General features: G+C 39.9%; 1 protein-coding gene across 4 annotated transcripts in view; it reads right to left on the reverse strand.

Moving 5' to 3' along the window:
- Nucleotides 1-1885: 1885 nt before the first annotated feature.
- The window catches only part of pacs2 (phosphofurin acidic cluster sorting protein 2), a 244083-nt gene continuing 221987 nt past the window's right edge, over nt 1886-23981 (reverse strand). For all 4 annotated transcript variants that reach the window (XM_048537650.2, XM_048537649.2, XM_059649290.1 and 1 more), the window contains 6 exons: nt 20068-20110; nt 15273-15315; nt 14850-14982; nt 9261-9493; nt 8916-9029; nt 1886-7523 (listed from right to left, as the gene is read on the reverse strand). In XM_048537650.2, coding sequence (XP_048393607.1) covers nt 7405-7523; nt 8916-9029; nt 9261-9493; nt 14850-14982; nt 15273-15315; nt 20068-20110 — 685 coding nt within the window. In that variant the 3' untranslated portion in view covers nt 1886-7404. The remainder of the gene's footprint in view (nt 7524-8915; nt 9030-9260; nt 9494-14849; nt 14983-15272; nt 15316-20067; nt 20111-23981) is intronic.

Here is a 23981-nt window from a genome sequence, read left to right on the forward strand (position 1 = left end):
GCTGCTGGAAAGGAACACAAGGTGTGCTGGCTAATGTACAGCATACCAAATGTGGTGCCCTGGCTGATCAGCACCAGAAACAGTCAATAATCGTAAATCCAGATAAGGGCATTTCTTAAGGGGCACATGAATTTCCCACATTAATCGTGAGCACGTGGAAGAGCATTAAGCAGAAGAAAAGTATGCTTAAGAGTTAGGTCATAACAGAATTTCTTCAATGAAGCAGAAACCGGGAATCTCAAGTTTTTTTGCAGGAATTTCTATAGTTTCATTAATAATAGTACAAGGCATGTGGAATGCCAATTAATTGAGAAGAGAAACACTCATATTGTCCTCATTAAAGCAGAGAAAGTTCAGGCTAGATTTAATAGAGGTACTCACAATTAAGGTGAACCTGTTCCTGGTAGCCGAAACATCAGTAACCAGGCAACACAAACTATTTAGCAAAAGCATTAGAGAGTAGCAGTTTCATAGACCCATGAAAAACATGGCCTGCAATTCTGTGGGTAGACAAGAGATTGAACTGTTAAGGTTTTAATGATGGTCTGAGATATATATGATTGAAAGGCATCACAATCAATCCATTTAACATTTTGAGAAAGCAGCTCTGAACTGTTGCTTTTGTACTTCCGTAAACAAGAGTAGGCAAAGTATCTCCATTCTAAGCAGCTAAGGTTTAGATATTCAGAAGAAGAATGATGAATTTAACCGAAGTTGCATGTTTTAGGTTAGGTCTTTTTGCTTTCAGAAAACTGAAAATCAGTACAGTGGTCGCAGAGAGATGGAGAAAAAAAATTACAGATGCATGTAGTAAAACCTCTTTAAAAAGTGCCATGAGGTTATTAAAGCCCAGCTTTGGGCATGAGAAACAGAGAGGATAATTTGTACATGAAGCCTTCACAAGTTCTTTTTCTTTATTATATTTTCCCTGGTTTTTCCAAAACCACATCGTAGATCACAGCAGGACAACTGTAGGACAAAACTGAAATACAGTGGTTGCTGGAAATCTGAAATTAAAACAGAAGACATTGGGAGGAAAACAAAATGCTGGAAATCACAGCAAATCAGGCAGCATCCATGGAGAGAGAGCACGCTAACTTTGAGTTGAGATGACTCTTCATCTAGAGTCAAAACATCAGCTTGCTCTCTTCATGGATGCTGTCTGACCCACTGTGATTTTCAGCATTCATCGTTTTCAATACGGATTCCAGTATCTGCAGTAATTTGCTGCTAGATATTGGAAGGATATAGCCAGCTCAATCAGCATTTGTGGAGAGAGAGGTTGATTCCAGACCTTGACGAACACCATTGCTTACATTAAGCCAACAGGGAGTGTAGACAGAGTATATTTGGTTTTGTTGCTGTATGTGATGTAATATTAATGTAATTTTATTATTATTGTTCCTTCTTTTCATGCTAACATCTGCCCCTTCTGGCTAAGGTTCACCCACTCCTACTCTAGGTCTCCACCTCTAGAACTGCCTCTTTAAGCATCTTCACCTTCTTCAAAGTACTCCTTAAAATCTGGACAGCAGGAAAGCTAACGTTTCGGGTCAAGACCTGAAATGTCAGCTTTCCTGCTGCTCGGCCTACTGTGTTCATCCAGTTCTACACCTTATTATCTCAGATTTCCCAGCATCAGCAGTTCCCACCATCTCTGCAGCTCCTTAAAATCTCTCCCTTTGATCAAGCCTTTGGTCACCTATTCTGGTAGTTCCTTTTTTTAAAATCAAACTGTGTCTGATTAAACTTCTGTTAAGGTTGTCAGACATTCTATTGCTTTGAAGGTTCTGTGCATAAATGCAATTTGCTGTTGTGTCAGAAGTTCCACATAAAAGTTTAAGATGTAAAATGAATGACCACCACTCTCGTGTAATGACACAACTTATGGATAATGGTTATTTTATTTAATTGTAGTACTCAATGTATTACATGTCTGTTCCTTCATAAGTCTTCACCAGTATAAAAAGAAAAAAAACTTGTGCTACACGGCTTGCAAAAACACACAAGACTGCAATCTATTATAAGCCTCCAAGAGTGAAAACCCAAAATAAGTTTTAATTAAAAAAATTAAAAACAAAACATTTCCTTTCTTTTATTTGGGACAGCAAAACAGCGTGTACTTTCATAAAAATGTGTCTGTGTTTGAAATCATTCACATACATACAGCAGTTTCACACTCAGTGCTTCCATACTGTTTCCAGGTCACAGGCAAATGTTCACAGTGCAGCACAGACTGTGACGGACTCTTATAACAAGGTGCTGATTTAAAAAGAGTGCCAGAAATGGTATTTGTTGTTAATAGATTGGATGTTTATTTGGTACTGGCTAATTGAAAACTTGGGCAATGGTTAGAAGTCTTAATTCCCTCGTATATTTAGGCTTGTAACTATTACCCAAAGCCATGGATGCCAGATGTACGTGCATTGATGGCTCCAAACCAAAGAACATATGAATTACAAAAACTTTGCGTCCTGCCCATCAGTTTTAAAACATATACTACAAGCCTTCTGGCACCTATTTTTGGAAACTAGCCTGAAAACCGAAGAGTTTCAGTTTCATCAACCCCATTGCCTTCCAATTCTGTACATAGACCAGTAAGGAATGGGAGGGAAAGAAAGGAAACAGTGAGGAAAAGGAAGGTACAAGGAAACAGCAGGTAAGTGTGAACAAGTAGAGAGAAAAATTGCATTATGAGAGACTGGCAATTAACACAGTGAAGCCAGGAGCACAGAAAAACCAGTAGGGAAAAGCAGGGATGAGGAACAGCAGAAAGAACAATGTGAAAAAGGTGCAAGGAAGAATAAAAGCAAGAAAGAAAATGAAAACAGAAAGAAAAAAATGTGACAAAATTGCAGAAGAAAACAGGAATAGAAGCAGAAGAACAAATGAGAAAAGGGAATGTGAAAAGCAAATGGTAAACTGTAAAGAACAGGTAAAACTCAAACTCAAAAAGACTGACATCTGCTGATAATGTGGCACTTAAGAAGCGCCATCAAGTGGTTGCAGTTTAGCACATGTCAATGTAAAATCTCAAGCAAATATTCATGATCACCACTAATGAACAGTAAAAAGCTTCAGACAGTGCATTTGGAAGAGTCAGGTAGCTGTTAATTCCTCACCCTTACATCAAATGGGTACACACCTGCATGTCTCGATACAGTGCTTATGGTGTTACACCAGCAACCTGTTTTCTAAGTAAACTGCAAACACCTTCAAAGGTTACTCTGCACTATAGTGCCAACATAACTACATCCCCTCCAGATTACCAAGCTATATATTACTAAAGTGGAATGGATTTTGGGTCACATCCCGATGTAGCATTACATGATCATCATTTAGTGAGAAAGTGGCTTGTCCCTACACTTAAGTTGAGCGAAAGCTTACAAAGAAATGCAAGAAAAATATGCAAAATGCACGCAGGATGTCCTAGCACCGAACGTTTGGTATCCACTCAAGTGAAAACATTGTTTCTGCAGCAGTTAAATACAGTTTCAAGTCAGATTACATGATTATTTAGTCTATAGTACCTACAATGTATGTCCTTTGGATTCCAGCATTCAATCAGGAACAGAGTAGCACAAACACATTTTATAAAACAATTTCCTCTCTTTTAGCAATCCAACATTGAAAACATCATATTCAAGCCTGACACCTTTCTTAAGGGACATACACTGCTGACTCCATAGCCCGGATAAGCTCAGTGAATGCAACAGTACCAAACAGCAGAGATCCTCACCTACAGTGGTTTTCTATAGAGCCTGACTGTGGAGAAGTTTCACATCAGACACTTTTTCACAAAATCAATATTAAATGCTACGTATTGAGCACTGGAGATGGAACAAGGATTTCGGGACTGGGAATATTTCTTCTCCCTTAAAGAAAATAGCAGCATATACCATCAGGACCTGGAAGCAGTATGTGAATAACACAGCTTGACATTTACCAACAATGTAGAATTAGAGTAGTACCATTATAAACAAATGTACATTTCCACAGTCACAAAGCAGTCTTTAGTACATTAGGTTAATTCAGATACTGTATTTGATAAGCATTTTCATTTCTTGGCTCATATTAAGTAACATGGAAAATAAATTAGAAAAACAGTGGGATTTGTTGAACAATCAATAGCACAGCTGTTGGTATGGGAATCCTAAATCCTCAGGTCTCCAATGGACAGACACTGTCCTTAATCCTGAAGACCTATGCTATACAGACAACACCTTTCAACAGGAGCCATTGGTGGTTTCGATGATAAAGATTTTCTTTGTTTAAAGTTTGAGCATGTATAGCATCGTTTTACTAATAGGATTTCTTAGTGCATCCAGACTGATTGATTTAGAACATTCTGGAATACCTACTTCCTTCCAACTTCCATGTGGAAGCTCTTCCAGAGAGTTACAACTTAGGGTCTTTTTAAAACAAAAATCCTCCCTTCTTCCCTCACCTCGTTAATCTGAAGGTATTGATCCTCTCTCAGGTAGAGTTCTGTAGTATCTGCTTCCTGGGTGCAGGTGATCATTTCCTGGCTGAGAGCCTGCCCTTAGACTTGGTGAGATATTCACAAGGCACTGCAATCAAAGCCAACCTGTTCACGTGTGACACACACACTTTTCTGAAAATAGACACTCGAGAGAGACAAGGATTAGGAATGTTGGTAGGTTTTCCTAAACCAGGTGTGCTGCAGATAATTGTAATACCCCAATTTAGGTTCACTAAGTATCGAATAGCTCTGTGCAGGCCATGCATCAAAGTAGAGGTCTCCTGTCCCATGAAATATAATACAGGACAAGAATCCTCCAATCCTGAGGGGAAGTACTTAGTTGCTTAATTTATTCCCACTTCAAAGCACAGTGGAAAATTGAGGCAGTGAAAGAAAATACAGGACATGAAGCAAAACAGACAGATTAATTTGGCTGCCCAGGAGGATATATCTGGTCAATACTGTATGACAGGTGGCTGAAATGATTCAATGTGCAATGACCAATTTCACTCCTAATGGACTAAATAACCTTGTAAAAACTTCTAACACACTGAAGTCAGGAATGACACAGCTACCTGGTTAAAAGACTTACACATAAATAAGACACATTCTTCTTTTTCTCAAGCCCTTTAAACTCAACTTTTGGAAATGGTCAAACATCTCACACGCTCCCATTGACTGACTAGTGGTAATAACCTTTGAAATAGGCAACTGCCAAGAACCGAACTGTGAAAGTAGTATTTATAATAAACTGAGTCAGAGATCTGAACTCCTCACAGGAAGCAGTATTGCAATCAAAACTGAATGCTGATAGTTTATGTTATGTAAATCAGCAGCTAAGATGTAAGGCTAGGTCTACATGAATGTACTGTTACACAAACGCAGAGAAACTAATACAGAGATTAGTGTTCTAGCACCAAATAATTAGGATAGATGCCAGATTTTCCATATCTACAACTTACTTAAGCTTCAAGACACAAAGGTTCGCAGTATTGCTAGTCACCTTCTACCTGCAAATCTAAGAATTTTGATGCAATCTCAGGCATTAGTTTGCAGGCCCTGCAGGAAGAGCTCCTGACTTTGTCATGTTTAAGGCGGGTGAGATCCAATTAATTCCCAACGAGAATTATAACTTAAAAATCACATTTTGGCACATTAAAATAAAAAGGTCCAAGGTATTTGCAAAAGCAAAAAGCACAGTCAAGGTTAAATTTCATAATAAGACTATTAATATTGTCCAACATGTAGGGAATCAATGCAAACATGGTTGCTTTTCCAGTAAACTACAAGCCTAATTTTGAACCACATATTCTGACCTATGTCACATTATTTCAAAGCTCTTGTGCTGATATAAGTTATGGGGAAAGAAATTCATTCTGTTAAAAGCAAATGCTCTTTGGTGCTTATAGTGCCACATTTTGCACCATCACTGCACCACTCTATATAAAACTGTACAACATAAGTTATTAGTGTCAAAACAAAATATCAGTACGCACTCCTTCAAGAAATAACGTTCTTCTTAAGGAGGCCTAGTTAAATGCATAAAAATTATATTTTTAACTATCAAAGCTATGCTAACAATCCTTTATGTACACTGCAAACTTTGAGCAACACCACAAAGAAAAACAGCCACCTTTCCCTCCTCACTGATAGGTAGATACACAAATCAAAGAGAATCTGAATGATTTACGGAATAGATATATGTTACAATTGGAAGAAAAAAAAACCCCATCCCCACCACCTGCCCACTCAAAAAAATAAAAGTTAGGAGTTAGAAATCTGTACAACTCTAGTTATATCACAAAATGAGGTTCAAAGCTGGATATTTGTGACAAATTGCTGTGGATCACTTGCAAGCACGGTGAAAGCAAAGCACAGAATTGCTGTGAGGGTCAAAGTGGGAAAGATCTCAGCTCTTGTGAGTTGTTTTTATTTCTTGCCAGTTAACCACAAAAACATAACTTCATCTATAAAGTGAATTTTTGAACAATGAATAAACCATCAAAAAACACATTAGAGCCTAATTTAAACATGGTGTGACAGCAATATAGGAGCTGTTCTTTATATTATCACCACAGTGCAAATCAAACCCATTTGCCAGCTTACGAAGCTGAGGAAAGCTTTTAGTGAGGCTACCTTCAGGCTGAACAGCCAACGTAGGTCCCTTATTTGGCTGACTTGATAACGAGCACAATCCTCATGCCAAAGCCCTGCTCAGAAAAGTAGCCAATAGCCTGGCTTAAGAACCAAGGCTCTAAAAAAGTACTTGTTAAATAACCAAAAATAACCATCTTCAGACATCATATGTTGCAGGTCCTCTTCGTAGGCAGCCACTATTGAAGTTGTGAGGGTTGGGGAGGCATGAGGAGTAATGGCCATGTGAGCATTTGACAAAATTACTCTCAAAGATTCAGAATGCATTTTCTGGGTGTGGGTTTGGGGGTGGAGGGTGTTAGGAGGTGTGTACCCAGAGTCCTATAGACTACAAATTGATTTGCTCTAATAATATCTAACTGCAGTCAGTTTTTTGGCCCACATGGATAACATAAGGCCAGACTGTTGTTTACACTTCAATATGCAACCTTCACTTCTATCTATCAAGAGCTGAAAAACAGGAAGTAATGACCATGAGGAAACAGGGCAAATGCTTCACCCACAATTATATCCTAATGGCGCTCTCCCCCTCCCACAGCAAAACAAAAGTGCTGCACCATACACAAATAACCTTCTGATAAGGCTCATAAGGATGTGTATTTTATTCTTTGCCTTAGATCATTGTTTAAAAAAAATATATAATGCAAAGCTCTGACACTGCACGCAAGTAGCAGGCACCTCCAGTTTGAAATAGGTTCTTGGCACTGACTAGTTGCTGGCTCCTAGCCCAGCTACAGGTTAAATATTTCTTGCTTGGCTAGGAAGGTTTAGTAAGCAGATTTCAGGTGGCCAAAGATCCCAATTGGGAAGTATTTCACATGAGAGGACCACTGAGCAGCAAGTTGGAAAAATTTCACATCATTCCATTCCACTCCATCAATTGTTACTGGAAGAAAAACAGAGAAACAGTAAGCAGGATATACAACAACGTCTGTAATTACTGTTGGGAAAAGAAATCTAGGTAGATGAGAATCTCTTTTGACATGTTTTATGATCTGGAGTTCGGTTTAAAAGGTTAGTGAAAGGAGCTATGCAAATACCATTGAACCTCTATAACAAAGTACTGTTGTGAGATGTTCAAGAGATATATACTTGAAAAGGAACAAATTGCATAACCAGTGGGAAAGTGCAGGGGGTGGAACTAGGAAAATAGGTTTTTAAAGAACTAGTACAAGCCTTTGGCCCTTTATGATTGGTTAATAAAACAACGAATAATCACCACCGTGCTGACTCATGCTTTCACTTGCTAGAGAGGAAGTGACTCCCGTCTGTATATTGTATCAACTATGAGATGATCCCTGCATGAATTCCCAGTGTTTTGAAGTGGGAGCATTTCCAAGGAATCTTTCCACTAATTATGCATTTTATATTAAAAGCCAAATGTCTACGCAAGCAAAAATAAAATTTGAACTACTCTGGTTTATTAAATAGGTATCCAAAATGGTTAAGCTTGCAAAAAAATGGCTCTTTCCTATCAAGATAGCACATGCACAGGACATGAATCTCTGGAAGGTGTAGTGGGAAGGAAGGGGTTCAGCAAAACATAATTGAGAACCTCTAAATTAACCTCAAGTAAAATAGCCTCATGGCTGGAACCAGGATTCAATTGTGGCTCTGGGACTGTATTCTCGTGCGCTCAAACAGACCTGGGTTTAAGCCCCATTCGCAAAATTTCAAAATAAAGCAAAATACTGTGGATGCTAGAGATCTGAAAAAAAGTTGTAAAAGTGCTGAAAAAACTGCAGAGGGTCTGATGGCATCTATGCGGAGAGGCAAACAGAGTTAATGTTTCAAGTCTGGAATGTTTTGTAGAAATTCTGAAGAACTGACTCTGTTTCTGTCTCCACAAGTGCTGCCAGATCTGCGGTGCACATTAGCTGGCACTTGCATTGCAGTACTGAGTGAGTGCTACACTGACAAAAGCCATCTTTTGGATACCATTTTAAACTGTGAACATAATAGAACACAAGACAGTGTCCCTCAACCAACAGTAATGAAAGAAAAGGCATCGTCTGATCGTTATTATAGTGGGATCTTACAGTGTGCAATTGTCTTCTACTTTTCCTACATTACAACAGTGACTACATTTAAGGTCCATCATTAATTGTAACACACTTTGGGATGCCCTAAGTTTGTTAAAGGCACTGTATAAATACAAGTCTTTCTTTAGTTTCTCTCTGAAACATCATAACTAACTGGGTACATAACCACTGAATCTCTAAGAAAATACTGTTGTGAAATGTTCTGCAGCTGTGAATCCAATTTCCTATGGTCTTACCTCGCAGCATAGTCTGTTGCTGCTTTGCAGTACAGATTAATCGGCTGATGCCTTCAATCACTTGGCTCTTAGATTCCAGCTCTTTATCTTTTGCCTTCTTAGGCAAAAACATCACTATAAGAAAGAGTACAAACATAGTTTTACAAATAATAAAACATTAATATCTGAAGGAACAGCTGTAACTCAAAGAATTTCTACCACCAATTGACATATAACAGACTGATTAATATGCCATTACAGACTACTTTCCATAAAGGAATAAAGGGGACAGGCCAAATTAAACGTTGGTCCATCTTAGCAATTACAATGGTAATTAAAGTTGATCTGTTCTGTGCAATTTCTTACCCTTTTTGTTCTTCTCCTTTGTTACTACTGTCATAGACATCGTCGGCAGGGTTGTAATTTCTCCACTGCTTGGCAGCCTGCTGACCTGAAGGGAACGGAAGGTACACTTCAGTGTGTTCTTTGCTGTGGCATCCTTCTTTTCTGGATCTTTCTTCTTGTCGGTCACCTGCTGCACAATCCAGTAGTCAACCTGCAGTCCCATCAGTTCTCCACTGTGGCCAAGGCTCTGTGAACTAACGAGAGTCGAGTATCATGACATTACCGACTGCTAGACAGACTGGGACTTTTTCAGTTGGAGTGTAGGAGGTTGGGAGGTGACCTTATTGTTTATAAAATAATGATAGGTACAGATAGTTCTCTTTTCTCTAAGACTAGGGAGCACATTTTTAAGGCGAGAGGAGAGATATTAAAAAAAAAGACATGAGTGGCAATTTTTTTTTTTACACAGAGAGTGATTCACTTGTGGAATGAACTTCCAGATGAAGTGGTGTATGCAGGTACAATTGCAATGTTTAAAAGACATTTCCATGGATATACGAGTAGGAAAGATTCGGAGGGGTATGGGCCAGGAGCAGACAGGTGGGATGAGTTGAGTTTGGGATTATGTTCGGCATGGACTGGTTGGACCAAAGAGTCTGTTTCTGTGCTGTATGACTCTACAACATTGGACATGACTATCTGAATGTGGTAACTGTGAATATGCAACAAATCAGTGAGAGATGGATTGACCCATGTAATTCCACAGGATCAGTTGAATGTGTTTTGTGGAGGTCAACAGCTTTCTCCTAGAAAAGGAGGAAGGTAAAGAAGTTAGAGGACAAGTAGATAAACACTACTGTCATGTGGCAGTGAGCAGTCATGTGGTTAGGGTCAGCGAAATAGTTACCACAACGGAAGAGAAACAAATTTTTAACATAGTTTAAATTCTTATGTAAAACAAAGAATGTGGATGCTGGAGATCTGAAACAAAAATAGAAATTGCTGACGAGACTCAGCATGTCTGGTAGCATCTGCGCAGAGGTAACTTTAAAGCAGAGTATACTGGGCCTTTACAACAACTGATAGCTGACAGAAAGTTATATTTATGATGGGGGGGGGGGTGCGGTGTGGAGGAGTTAACAGACAGATGGAGCCCACAGAGACAGACAAAGACATGAAAGGGCAAGACAGATGAGGAGATTATTAATAGTACAAATGGACAGAAGAGAAGCAGAGTAAATGATAATAAGAACAGAGAGAAGAACAGAACGGGCTGGCTATGCTAAAAGCAACCCATATAATGTGATAATAGGCACAGGAGTAGGTGAGAATGGGTGATTGTGCCAAAAGCAACCCATGTCGTACAGAACCAGTGTGTGAGGGTAGGTTTAAAAAAAAACAGAGGCAGAATCAGGTTCTAAAGTTATTGAACTCAATGTTGTGCCCTCAGGCTGTACGATCCCTGTCCTTTGAGCTTGTGTTGAGGCTTGCTGGAACACTGTAGCAGACCTGCAACAGAAATGTTGGCCAGGGAACACAATGGTGTGTTGAAGTGGCAGGTAACTGGAGGCTCAAGGTCATGTTTACAGACAGAACGTACGTGTTCTTCAAAGCAGTCACCCAGTCTGCATTTCGTCTCCACAACGTACAGGGGACAAAACTATGAACAGCGAATAAGGTAGACTAAATTGACTAAAGTGCAGGTGAATCGCTGCTTCACCTGGAAGGTGTGTCTGTGGCCTTTGACAATGGGGGGGGGGGGGGGGGGGAAATAAACAGCAGGTATTGCACCTTCTGCGGTTGCAGAGGAAGGTGCTGTGGTAATGTGAGGTGTTAGGAGTGGACTAGTGTGCCCCAAAGGGAACTGTCCCCATGGAATGCTGACAAGCAAAGGGAAGTGAATGTGGGTCTGGTGGTGGCATCCCATTTGGAGGTGGTAGGTTACTATCCTCTGGATATAGAGGCTGGTGGGGTGGTAATGAGGACCAGGGGACCCTATCAATATTGAGAGGGAAGAGAATGGGTGAACACATAAATGAGGGAGATGGGTTGGACAAGGCTAAGGGACCTGTTAACGATGGTAGAGGGAACTGCTCGCTCAATGGTGAAGATGGACAATTCTGTGACCCTGCTGCGGACAGTGGCATCATCGAAACAGATGTGACAGATGGAGAAATTGGGAGAATGAGAAGGAGTTCTCACTGGAAGCAAGGTGTGAGGATGCATAAGCCAAGTAACTGTTAGATTTTGTGGATTTGTAACAAATACCATAAAACCACATACGCCAGGAGAAATAGGAACAAGAGTTCGGCCACTCAAGCCTGCTCCACTATTCAGTCGGATCATGGCTGATCTGACATTTCCTCGCATCCACTTTCTTGCCTTTTTTTGCAACCCTTGATTCCCTTACTGATCAAACATCTATCTACCTTAGCCTTAAATATACACAACTCTGTCCCAACAACTCTCTGTGGCAAAGAGTTCCAAGATGCACAGCCATCAAAGAAATTCCTCTTTCTCTCATTTTTAAATGGGTGGCCCTTTATTGAGAGGGCAGCCTCCTGAAGGGCAACATCCTCTCAGCATTTACCCTGTCAAATCCCTTACATATCCTATACATTTTAATGAGGTCAACCCTTTTTTTTTTAACTCCAGTGAATAGAGTTCCAACTAGTTTTGCCTTTGCTCACAAAAAAAACCCTTCATACCTGGGATCATCCTAATGAACCTTCCCTGAAATGTGAAATGATATCTTTCCTTAAATTAGGGGAACAAAGCTGCTCACTCCAGATGTGGTCTCACCCTCACGTGTATGCCAGTCTTCAGGGTGACCACTTTGGCCTCCTTATATGCTTATTTTTTCTTTTAAGTTAATACTCTCCTTAACTTCCTTGGTTAGCCATGGTTGGTTTATCCCTCTTAATCTTGTTCTCCCTCCTGAGATGTAGTTTTGCTGAGAGTCATGAACTACCTCCCGAAAAGTCTGCCACTGCTTGCTTACCGTCATTCCTGCTAATCTATCCACCCAAGTCACTTTAGCTAAATCATCATTTCATTGTAATTCCCTTTAATTTATATATAGTTGTTTCTAATGCAAGTTTCTCACTCTTGAACTGAATATTAAATTCTATCATTTTATGATCACCACTTCCGAGGGGATCTTTTACTCTGAGGCCATTTATTAAACTTGCCTCATTACCGATTATCAGATCTAAGACATCCTGCTCCATGGTTGGCTCTCTAATTCTCCAGGAAACTATTCCTAAAGCTCTCTGAATTAGTTGTCATAGGTACCCCTTCCAGTATGATTAGCCCAATCAACAAAATTAAAGTCATCCATGGTTATTGTTCTATTCTTCTACATGCTCCTAATATTTGTTCATGTATCGCCTTTCCCAGAGTGGCTACTTTTTCGGGGTTTGTCACTACTCTTACCAAAGCCTTCTTTCCTTTGCTGTTTTGTTTTTACTGTTGCCAAAATGGACTGTACATCATTCAAGCCTAGATTATCTCTCAGAACATTTCCTCTATTATTAGCATTGCTACCCCATCTAGGCTTGCTGAAAGGTCAAATATCCCTGAAAATTAAGTTACCAGTTTTGATCTCCTTGTAACCACATTACTTCAATTGTTTTGAGATCATATTCATTTACCTTAATTTGCACCATCAATTTGTCCACTTTATTCCAAATTCTCCATACATTAAGATGCAAAGCCTTTAAGTTTATTCTATTATCGAACATCCCTACACTTTTATGGTTCCTTGGGACAATATGACATTCACACCTTCTGTCCCTTTCTTTTATTCTCTAGTAAATCAGGGCAATCACTAATCTGCAATCGTACCTTCTCTGTTACCTATGATTTTATATTTTTCCATGTGACTGAACACAGCCTCACATTATTTTGTTGTTTAAATCCCTATCCACAGCCCTAGTTATGCAATTCACCAAGACTCTGGTCTCAGCATGATTCAGGTGGAGTCTGTCTCATTATAACTCGCTTCTTCCCTAGTACTGGTGCCAATGTGCAGGACAAAATGGGACTCAATAAACAAGGCTTTTCAGACAAAAGTGTTGAATTCTTATGGAACTGATAAGTGTTGTATAAGGCCACTTGGCAGAGAAATTGATTTTCTTTTGTGTTTTTCCTGATGAGCAACATCGAGGTCTCCTCATTCAGTCTTCCACCTCAATCTTTCTAAGTTGAAAGGTAGGGCCTCTTTGCACCCTCTCATCTATACAGGTGTTGAATGAGTGTTAACAAAAATGACCCCCAGCATGAGGTAAGCTAAAAATTGATTTCAAGCTAGAGGTGCTTAGAGGCAGAGGGTAGAAATAGTCTAGCAGCTGCCTTCTTTAGACAGAAGACCAGGAAAACAGAGAGGGAAGGAGGGAGGGAGGGAGGGAGGAGCAAGAGGTTTCCTGAGGGGAATTCTGGCATCTAGAGAGACCAAGACACTAAACACTATCCATGCATTCATCTTCCAGGATCAAACAATTCTTGGTTGTCACAAATACAATGCTGTTTGTATCTATGTAGATGATGCATCATATCACAACTATTGCTTCTTAACTTACTTAATAGACTACCTTAAAATAATTCACAAATTCTCAACTGCCTTTTAATATACAAACCCTGAACCTCAAAACTCACACATAACTTCTGTGACTATCAGAGCAGATCAGGGTCTGGGAATTCTATGGTGAGCAATACCCGTTTGACAGTCTATCCACTACCTTCAACAGTCAGCTCCCTCTCTCCTGACTCACAATGGCAGCATTGTGTACCAACACCAAACGCACAGCAGCAGCTCACCCAGGTTTCTTTGACAACATGTTTCAAACTCACAACCTCTACATCTAAAGGATAAAGGATAGAAGATGCACAGGAACACCATCACCTACAAGTTCCTTTCGAAGTCACACATCATCCTGACTTGGAACTATATTGTTATTCCTTCACTGTCACTGGGTTACAATCCTTAAACTCCCTTGCTTGGGTATATCTACATTCCATGCAGTAGAGTGGTTCAAATTGGCAAACTCACCATCACTTTCTCAAGGGAAATTAGGGTTGGGCAAAAAGCACTTCTCTAGTCAATGACACCCACATCCCATGAACTCCAAAGCCTGCCCAACATCTATAAGTCAGGAGTGTGATGGAATACTTTTCTGGATGAGTGCAGCTCAAACAACACTTTTGAAAACTCAACATCATCCAGGACAAAGCAATCCACTTGACAGTGATCCCAACCACCGTATTTAACATCCACTCCCTCCAACATTGACATATAGTGGCTGCAGTGAGTATCATCTACATGATGCACTGTGGGAACTCACATAGGCTTCTTTGGCGGCATTTCCTAAGTCTGCAGCCTCTGTCACTGAAAAGGGAAATGGCACCATCAATGCAAGTTAAGCTCTAAACCACACAAATCCTGACTTTGAACTACATGACTTCATGATTGCTGGGACAAAATCCTGGAACTCTCTTTCTCACAGCACTGTAAGTGAATTAACCCAGAAGGATGGCAGCACTTCAAAAATGTGCCTCACCTCTGGCCTTACCAGTGATCTTCACATTCCAGGGAAGACTTAACATGCTTACCTTGAGTACAGTCCACTTCCAACAGAGGGGGAAGAAGGTGGTGTTGGGGAAGCTTCTTTCATTGCTGGAGATAGTGTCGGAGGAGTAGAAGACAAGACACTAGGGCCTGAGGTAGCAGCATCATCGGAATCTCCTGTAAGTAATGTAACTTTATTTAGCATGTGCGCTGTCTGTCTCACCTGCAAAGTACAGAGTGGCACAAACACAAATGCCTGTTTTCTTAAAAGTGTTACTGAAAGACTCATAATGTGCAGCACTTGTGTTAGAATTGAGATCACAGTACAGCGTTGACTCATGATTGCTAGCCCATTTGCGCAGGGATAATTCAAAGAAACAAGCTTGAGAACCACTTCTCTGTATGACCTCACACATATTTCTCATCATTTACGGGGAACCGATTTGTGCTTAGAGGAAATTACCAACCTGATGTTGCTGAAGACTGTTCCACAATTCCAACTTTCACCACCTGCAATATTATAGATTCAGTACAATTCAGTACAATGTATTAAAAGTGCAGAAAGCAATAAGAATCAGCAGCCAAATGCTATGAAGAACATTTATTGATATACAGTTTGTAGGCATATTTCCCTTAGGATCAGTTATACGAAACATTCTAGACTGTTTGTACAGTATCTGGAGCACAAGACTCTCAACTGATAATACAGATTCAGCCTTTCGATTCTAGTATGGAGAGTACAGCTTCTCAGCACCTAGATTTCATGGAATGTTTACCCTCTATGTTCCTGTTGATTATATACTGGATACAACCCATCATTTGGTCATTGAACAAAAAAAAATTAGTGATGCAAAAGCCAACTACGCAAATGTTTAATACATATACTTTAAAATGTAAGCATACATATCTCAACTCACTTCCTCCAAGACATGCATATATAGTCAACCTTTTTCCAAATGGCATCAGTTCCTCAAATCTCTTCTTGCTGAACACATTCAGCTGTCCTCCACAAATATACACAAGTTTTCCTTTAGCACTCCCTCCATGTTCCTACCTAAACTTACAGACTACCCCTACACCTCCCAGAATACACACGTACACTTTTTCAGGTCACTTGCCCACCAAAATCATTCTACAATCCCCCTCTGTCTGTCTCTCTCTCACACTCGCACACACGATCCTCAATGAAAATCCTAGTGTACATTTGTTCAACCACAACCTCCATCCAACTAAATGCCAACACCCCTGCAACGCTCATCTCTAAACAAACACACAAAATGTAATATAACAAAGTGTGAAGCTGGATGAACACAGCAGGCCAAGTAGCATCTCAGGAGCACAAAAGCTGACGTTTCGGGCCTAGACCCTTCATCAGAGAGCGGGTCTAGGCCCAAAACGTCAGCTTCTGAGATGCTGCTTGGCCTGCTGTGTTCATCTGGCTTCACACTTTGTTATCTTGGATTCTCCAGCATCTGCAGTTCCCATTATCTCTGAACACAAAACGTAATGTTCTTTTCTATTGAGTTCATAAAACATATTCTCCCTTTTGAAAGCATAAGAATTAAAAGCAGTAAACCTGATGGCCTCTTGGCCTAGTCCACCATTCAAGATGGCTATGGCTGATCTAATTGTCAATTTAACTTCACACTTTCCTTTTCTACATGACCCCCGATTTCCTTGGCAATCAAAAATCTAACCCAGTTTTACAAATATTCAATGGTCCAGTATTCACTGCTCATCCCCAGAGAAGAATCCAGACACAACAAGCCTTTGAGAGAAGAAATTCCTCTTAATTTTTGTTTTAATTAGGAACTTCTCGTTTTGAAACTGCATCTCCAGGTCTAGATTCTCCTGCAAAGTGAAATATCTTGATCCCAGATACAATCAATTCTCAGTAATAGTTCGCATCAATAGCGAGTAATACACAGCAGGACAGTCCATAATAGAAAAGTGACTAAAATTTACCTAACAGGAAGTGAATGAAGATGATTTCGGATAGCACAATGATTCCTGAAGTATGATTTAAGCAGGATTTGATGAAAAGAGACATGACAAAACAGAGAGATTTAGGAATATATGACAACAGTTGAGCACGAACTGAGGAGACACCAGGAACACTGTTTGAGACATTTTCCCCTTATTCATCTCTGGCTGTGGTCACCTTAATTTCCCAAGAGGTGGCGATGATGAGTTGCCTTCTTGATTAATAGCCTCCATGTAGTATAGGTGCATCCAGTGCTATTAGGGAGGGAGTTTTGGAATTTTGACTCATCAACAAAGAAGAAATGGCTATATAGTGTCGTCAGGATGGTTAGTGGTTTGGAGTGGAACTTGCAGTTGGTGGTGTACCTATGTATCTGCTGCCTTTGTCCTTCTAAATGGTAGAGTTTATAGGTTTGGTAGATTCTGTGGATGCAACCTTAATGAGTTATTGCAATGCGTCTCGTAGATGTACACTGCTGCCACTGTGAGTCAGTGAACAAAGTGAATGTTGAAGGAGTTAGTTGAAGTTTCAGTCAGGTGGGCTGCTTTGTTCAGGGTGGTGATAAACTTCGAGTGCTTTTGAGGCTACACTCATTCAGGCAAGTGGGAGTATTTTACCACAGTCCTGACTTGTGCCTTGCAGATGGTGGACAGCCATCGGAATGTCAGGTGGTGAGTCACTCGCTGCAGTACTCCTAACCTCTGACTTGCTCTTGTAGCCACTGTATTTGTGATAAGTTCAATTGAGTTTTTGATCTATGGTAACCTCCAGGATGTTGACAGTGAGGGATTCAGTGATGGTAACTCCAAGGGGCGCTGATTAGATTGTCTCTTATTGGAGATGGTCGCTGCCTGACATTTGCGCAGCACAAATGTTACTTGCCACTTGTTAGCCCAAGCCATTTTAGTTCACTAATGCCATTCAGCAAAGGAAATCTGCCATTCTTACCTGGTCTGGCTTATATGTGACTCCAGACCCACAGCAATGTGGTTGACTCTGAACTTTGCAGCCAGTGATGCCCACATCCCATGATTGAGTTGTTTAAAAAAATGACAGAACGTATTTTCCAATGAAGGCAAAACCTCATCTCTTTTTAAAAAAACTGTTTGGTAGTCACTCGTCCCAATATGGCCCTGGGCAGATAAATCTGGTATAAGTAGATTGGAGAGGATGAGGTCAAGTAAATTTCTCCCTTTTGTTGGTTTCCTCATCATCTGCTGCAACTACAAACAAGCAGTTATGTCCTTTAAGATTTGGCCAATTTGTTCAGTACTGGTGCTACCTCATCATTCAATAACAGACAGTGAAGTCTCCCACCCAGACTACAATTATGTGCTCTTACACTCCTTGGTCATCCTCCAAGTAGAGTTCAACATGGAGGAGATCTGATTCATCAATGGGTTTTGAGGGGAGGAGAGGACAAGGAAAAGGAGGTGGGGGGCAACTAAGAGTTGGTTTCCTCGCCTATGTTTCACCTAATGCCATTAAACCCCTAGGAGTTCAGAATCAATGTTGAGGATTCCCAGGAAATCCTTCAGCAGGGAGTCATCATAAAATCATACCACAGAACATAGACAGGCTGTTTGATTAGGCTGTGTGACAGCTCTCCCAATTTTGGCACAAACTCCCAGATAGTTGAAAGAACAATATTATTTAGTCAATTGGGTTCTGTGCTCTATTTTAATTTCTGATACTTGATTGATGTCTTTTATCACACCTTGTAGAGGTAAGGTACAGGCGAGTGGCTTGCTGAGCGATTACAGGGGACATTTTTGATTCAATCACTTGGAGGATAACCAAGGAGTGCAACAGCACATAATGTGCTTTGTTGTCATGTGGTTGAGTCATCTGGAGTCACACGTCATACCGACCAGGTGAGGGTGGCAGATTTTACTTCCTTGAGGACATTTGCTAAGCAGATGGGATTTGACAATAACCGATAATGGCTTTGTGGTCACCACTAAACTAGCTTTTAGCTTCAGATCTATTAATTGAACCCAAACTTTTGTGGTGTGACTCAAACTCTTGTCCCTAGAGCATTATCCTATGACTATGAACTATTAGTCCAGGGACGTTGCCATTACACCACTACCTAGCCTAAATTAACTGAAGACACATGCTGGAACACAGCCATAAAAGATCTTCAATATGGACAATTTTTGAATTCATTATGTCAGAGAATGGTTAGTGGTAGCTGGTGAAGGTCAGTGAATGAAATTTAAAAGGAGGTAAGATAACAGTGATGGAGTCTGGTTTAGTTGAGGTGTATGTATAGCAAAGCTTCGAAAAATTACTGGAAGTATATTGTGGATTAAAGGCTTGAATATGGCTGCCTGTTGTGCTGCAATTGAGATAGAATTATTTCAGAAATGGAAATTAGTCATCTTGATAACAATCTAAATGACAGGTTTAAAACTCAGCTTGTGGAGAGGCTGGTTATTAGATTCAGCTTAAGCAAATGAAAGCTCGTGTACGAGAGAAGCTTCACCTCATACAAAGGGAGAGTTTCTGTGAGAGACACAAATCCACTTACAAGGATGGTTTCCTAGTTTCTAGGTTACAACAATCCCAAGAATCAACTTCACTTTGATATGGCAGTTCGAATAATACAAGACGAATAAGGTCACATAGGCAGCATGTCAATAACATATTAACAAGGGACTGCAGCTGACAGTCCTAGGAAATGTGGGAGCTGACCATGTGGGATACATTCTCTGTATTGCACAACAACTATTTATATCTATATAATGTCTTGGGAAGCAGTATGATATTGCAAGCTGAAAAATTAACGTTATAGGGCCGCTTGTAACCCCAAAACTCAAAAAAACCCCTTTAAAACAGGTGAGGTCGCAGATGTAGATTTCAAGAAGAATTAGATAGGCAGCAAGGTTTAGAAATGGAATTCCAAGCTTGAAGCTTTAAAGGTTGCAAAAGCAGCTTCCATTGCTGGGGTGAAAGAGATATCCCTTAAACCAAAAACAGACTTGCATAGCCATTTCAGAAGGTTCCAGAGCTGGAGGAAGCTACACAAGTAAAGGAAGGCAAGGCTTTATAGGAATTTCAACAGAACAATAAGAAATTTAACTTTGCTAAAATGGGAGCTAATTTCAGTCAGAAGCTACAGGTGGTGTGTGGTGACCAGGAAGGTAAAAATAGAAGCATCAATTGATAACATCATAGAGGAAAAGCGATGGAGGATGACACAGTATTGAACATATTGAAGGCCACAAAGACATGCAGATGAAAAACCTTTAAAATATAAAATTGAAATAACTTACTCCAATAAAAGGAATAAACTTCTGACAGGAATCTTCATCTGGGCTATAGATTAAGGGGGAGAAAAGAAGCATTAAATCTAATCCGTGAGGCCACAAGAGAAGGTAAGCCAAGTGATGCAAATAGTTACATGCAGTAACAATTCCTTTCATCAAATACTCATCTGTCAATTTGCATTTATACGCAGGATCATTCTTCAAATCAGCTGCAAAAATTTACGCACAGCATATATGCAGTAGCAGGAGAGCAACGTACAGTAGTGTGGCTTCAGGCACAGAGCACTCCGGCCAACATTATCTTCTAAGCTGTTTTAATGCAAAGACTATTAATACAATTTTGAAGCAATTTACTGGAATGGTAGCGTGGGCGAAGGAGTTCAGGTATATTGAAGTCTAGATTTATTCTCAAAATGTACCTTTAATTTCCAAGCCAATATTCTAAAACGTGCTAAATCCTTTCAAAACAAAAGAATCAAACTGTGCAGGAAGTTATTCAAACCTACATTGGGTTCCAATAAATTATGAGAAATTACTCTCATAATTCTTATATACGATACTTCCATCAGTTAAAAATGACAGTGTCTCTCAGGTGAGAGTATAAACATTGGAGGAAAAGGCAATGGATAAAGTATTAAAGATTATATAATGACTTTATTTGTCACTTTTGCAAATTATGTTACAAGAGACAGAGAGTCTTTGAGAAATGCTGAGGAAAATACTGGGAATAATGCAGAAGACAAAATTCTTAGGTGAATAGCTTTGTGACTGTTGGGATCACTGTAGGATGTAGGAAACCTTTCATAATTATGGGAATATTACAAGCCACAGAAAGTCAGGTGAGTATTGAGCTTGGTAGAAAACACTGGAATTCCTAGGACAGCTCTGGGAGTGTCTGGAATGGCATGTCTAAAGTAAACTGTCAGGTTTCTTGAACTGTGAAATTAGCCAAGGTGAGTATTGCTGGTTATGACTGAACAAAAGGCAAACCTGAGCAAAATGCCACATAATAGGTCCACAGCTTAAAGGTCAAACTCAAAGTTTGCATTGCACCCAATGGTACTGGAAAACAATATGAAAATCAAAGTAACATAATATATTCAGCACAAATACCACATTTTCCTAGTTGCTAATATTTCTGATGACAGCAAAACGTTAATTCTGCTTTCTTCCCATAAATGCTGCCAGACCTGCTATGTTTCTCATGCAATTTCTACCTTCAATTCAATAAATAAATTGTAAAATATTTGAAAGGGCCAGATTTCTAGGAATTTGGGGAAAAGTACAGCAAATTGGATGGTTCCCTCAAAGAGCTGGCATAGGCACAATCAGCCAAATTTATATCACTCAATATTCTGAGCAGAAAGGAGGCTTAGACCTGTTGCTATCCTACACTGTCATGAATTTACCAGCTTGTTTGTTGCTCTTGGAACAAAGGAGATTTGATAGGTTTGCACAACATTATAACAGACCAGATTTTGATCAGGCAGACAAAAGCTGTCCCATTACCTGAAGGTACATGCATTAGAAGACAAAGACGAGAAGATTCTTGTCTCTTGCATCAGACAGGCTCAGAGAACATAGCAAGATTAAAAAAGGATGAGGAATAAAAACATTGTTAGAACATCTTTCGTGTTGTCATGCAGTCAGCTAAAAACGAGCAGTAGGTGGAAGTCACTTGAGTGGCAAATATTTCAATGGCACTGGTCCAAAACAGCTCAATCATTATAAGTGGTTATTTTAAATGAGAAAGAATGTGACAGAAAGGAATACACAGCTGAGCAGGAGTACAGGGAATAGTTATAAAGATTTCTTTTAGGTATTACTTTGACAGCAAGTCCTGACACTGCTATCACTGCCATTGAAAAGGCAGTTCCATCATGAAAAGATGGTCCATCTGCAAATTTTCCTCCAAACTTTGCCAGTGCTACCAACAGAACTGTGGCAGATAATGTTGAGAATACCATTCAACTGCACCAGAACACACAGGTTAGGAGAACAGGCAGACAGGAAACCAGTTTAACTTGGTATATACAGGGAAGGATGCGGCAATACATTTGGCATAGGGAGAGGCAACAGAATTAATGGCCCAGTTCAAAAGAGTGTGCATGAACAAAAGGACCTGGGGTTCCTGTGCCTAGATCTTTGAAGATGGCAGGACAATTAAAAGTGTGGTTTAAAAAAAAGCAAGTGTGTACTTAAGATTCATAAATAGAGGTTTTGAGTAAAAATCAGGAAAGTTATTCCGAATATTCACATTGCTCTGAGTAAGCCACAACTCAAGTACTTATAGAGTCATACGGTACAGAAACAGACCCTCCGGTCCAACTCGTCCGTGTCACGTTTCACAAATTAAAACTAGTTCCACTTTCTTGCATTTGGGCCATATCCCGCTAAACTTTTCCTGTTCATGTGCCTGTCCAAATGTGTTTTTTTAAAAATGTTGTAACTGTACCTGCATCTACCACTTCCTCTGGCAGTTCATTCCGTATATGAACCACACTGTGTGGAAAATATTGCCCCTCGGGTCTCTTTCAAATCTTTCCCCTCTCACCTTAAAAATACACCCCCAGTTTTGAACTCCCCCACCCTGGGGAAAAGACCTTTGCTATTCATGTTATATATGCCCCTCATGATTTCATAAACCTCTATAAGATCAACCCTGAACCTCTTATGTTCCAGTGAAAGAAGTTTCAGCCTATTCAGTCTATCCATATAACTTGACCCTCCAGTCCCAGCAACATCTTTTCTGAAGCCTTCCAGTTAATAAAATCCTTGCTATAGTATGGTGGCCTGAACTATTTCCAGTACTCCAAAAGTGACCTCACCAAATTCCTGTACAACCTCAATAATGACATCCCAACCTACACTAATGGTCTGGGCAATGAGGCAAGTGTGCTAAATGCCATCTTAACCATCCAGTCTGTGACTCAACTTTCAAAGAACTATGCACCTGAACCCCTTGGTCACTGTTCGACGATATTCACCAGGGCCATTGCATTAACATACAAGTCCGATCTTTCTCTATTTTACCAAAATGCAATACCTCGCATTTATCCAAATTAAACTCTACTGTAGCTTATCAGCCCATTGGCCCAATTGCGCAAGATCTCTTTGTAATCTCAGATAACTTTGTTCACTGTCCCAAAACGCCAATTTTGCAGTCATTCACAAATTTATTAATCATGCCTCCTCAATTTTCAGAAATCACACCAAGTTATAATCTAACAGGTTTATTTGAAAACAAGGTTTTCAGGGCCTTGCTCCTTCTTCAGATTTTAAACAAGGCCTCACACCAACATGCATTGTTTGACCTAAAATATCTTCTTTACGCTGATAAAACCTTTTTTCTCTCATGGTAGTGACTTAAAAGAAATTTAGGGATTTACATGTTAATCATTTAAAACTTTCTAACTGATTAAAGAATAAATAGCATTTTAGGTTTGTTTAATACATCGTCAGTGGTGACCCTTTGATTTTTTACTTATCAATTCTGTATCTAATTCCACCTCTCTCACTAACAGCTGAAGGAGCGTGGATCTGAAAGCCTGTGTTTTCAAATAACCCATTGGGCTATAATCTGGTGTCGTGTGATTTCTGATCTTGTCCACCCTAGTCCAACACCGGCACCTCCACATCCCCAATTTTCATCCAAATTGTTTACATAAATGACAAACAAAAATGGGCCCTGCACTGATCCCTGTAGAACACTGCTGGTTACAGGCCTCCAGTCCATGAAACAACCCTCTAGCAACCTCTGTCTCCTACTATCAAGGCAATTTGGTATCCAATTGGTAAACTCTCTCTGAATCCCATGTGTTCTAACTTTACTAATTCGTCTAGGTTTTACTAAAGTCCATGTAAACAATGTCTATTACTTTGCCATCTAGATCTAATCACTACACTTTAGAAAGAATTTA

Source organism: Stegostoma tigrinum, chromosome 10 (genome assembly GCF_030684315.1).
Source record: "Stegostoma tigrinum isolate sSteTig4 chromosome 10, sSteTig4.hap1, whole genome shotgun sequence".
Classification (NCBI taxonomy): domain Eukaryota; kingdom Metazoa; phylum Chordata; class Chondrichthyes; order Orectolobiformes; family Stegostomatidae; genus Stegostoma; species Stegostoma tigrinum.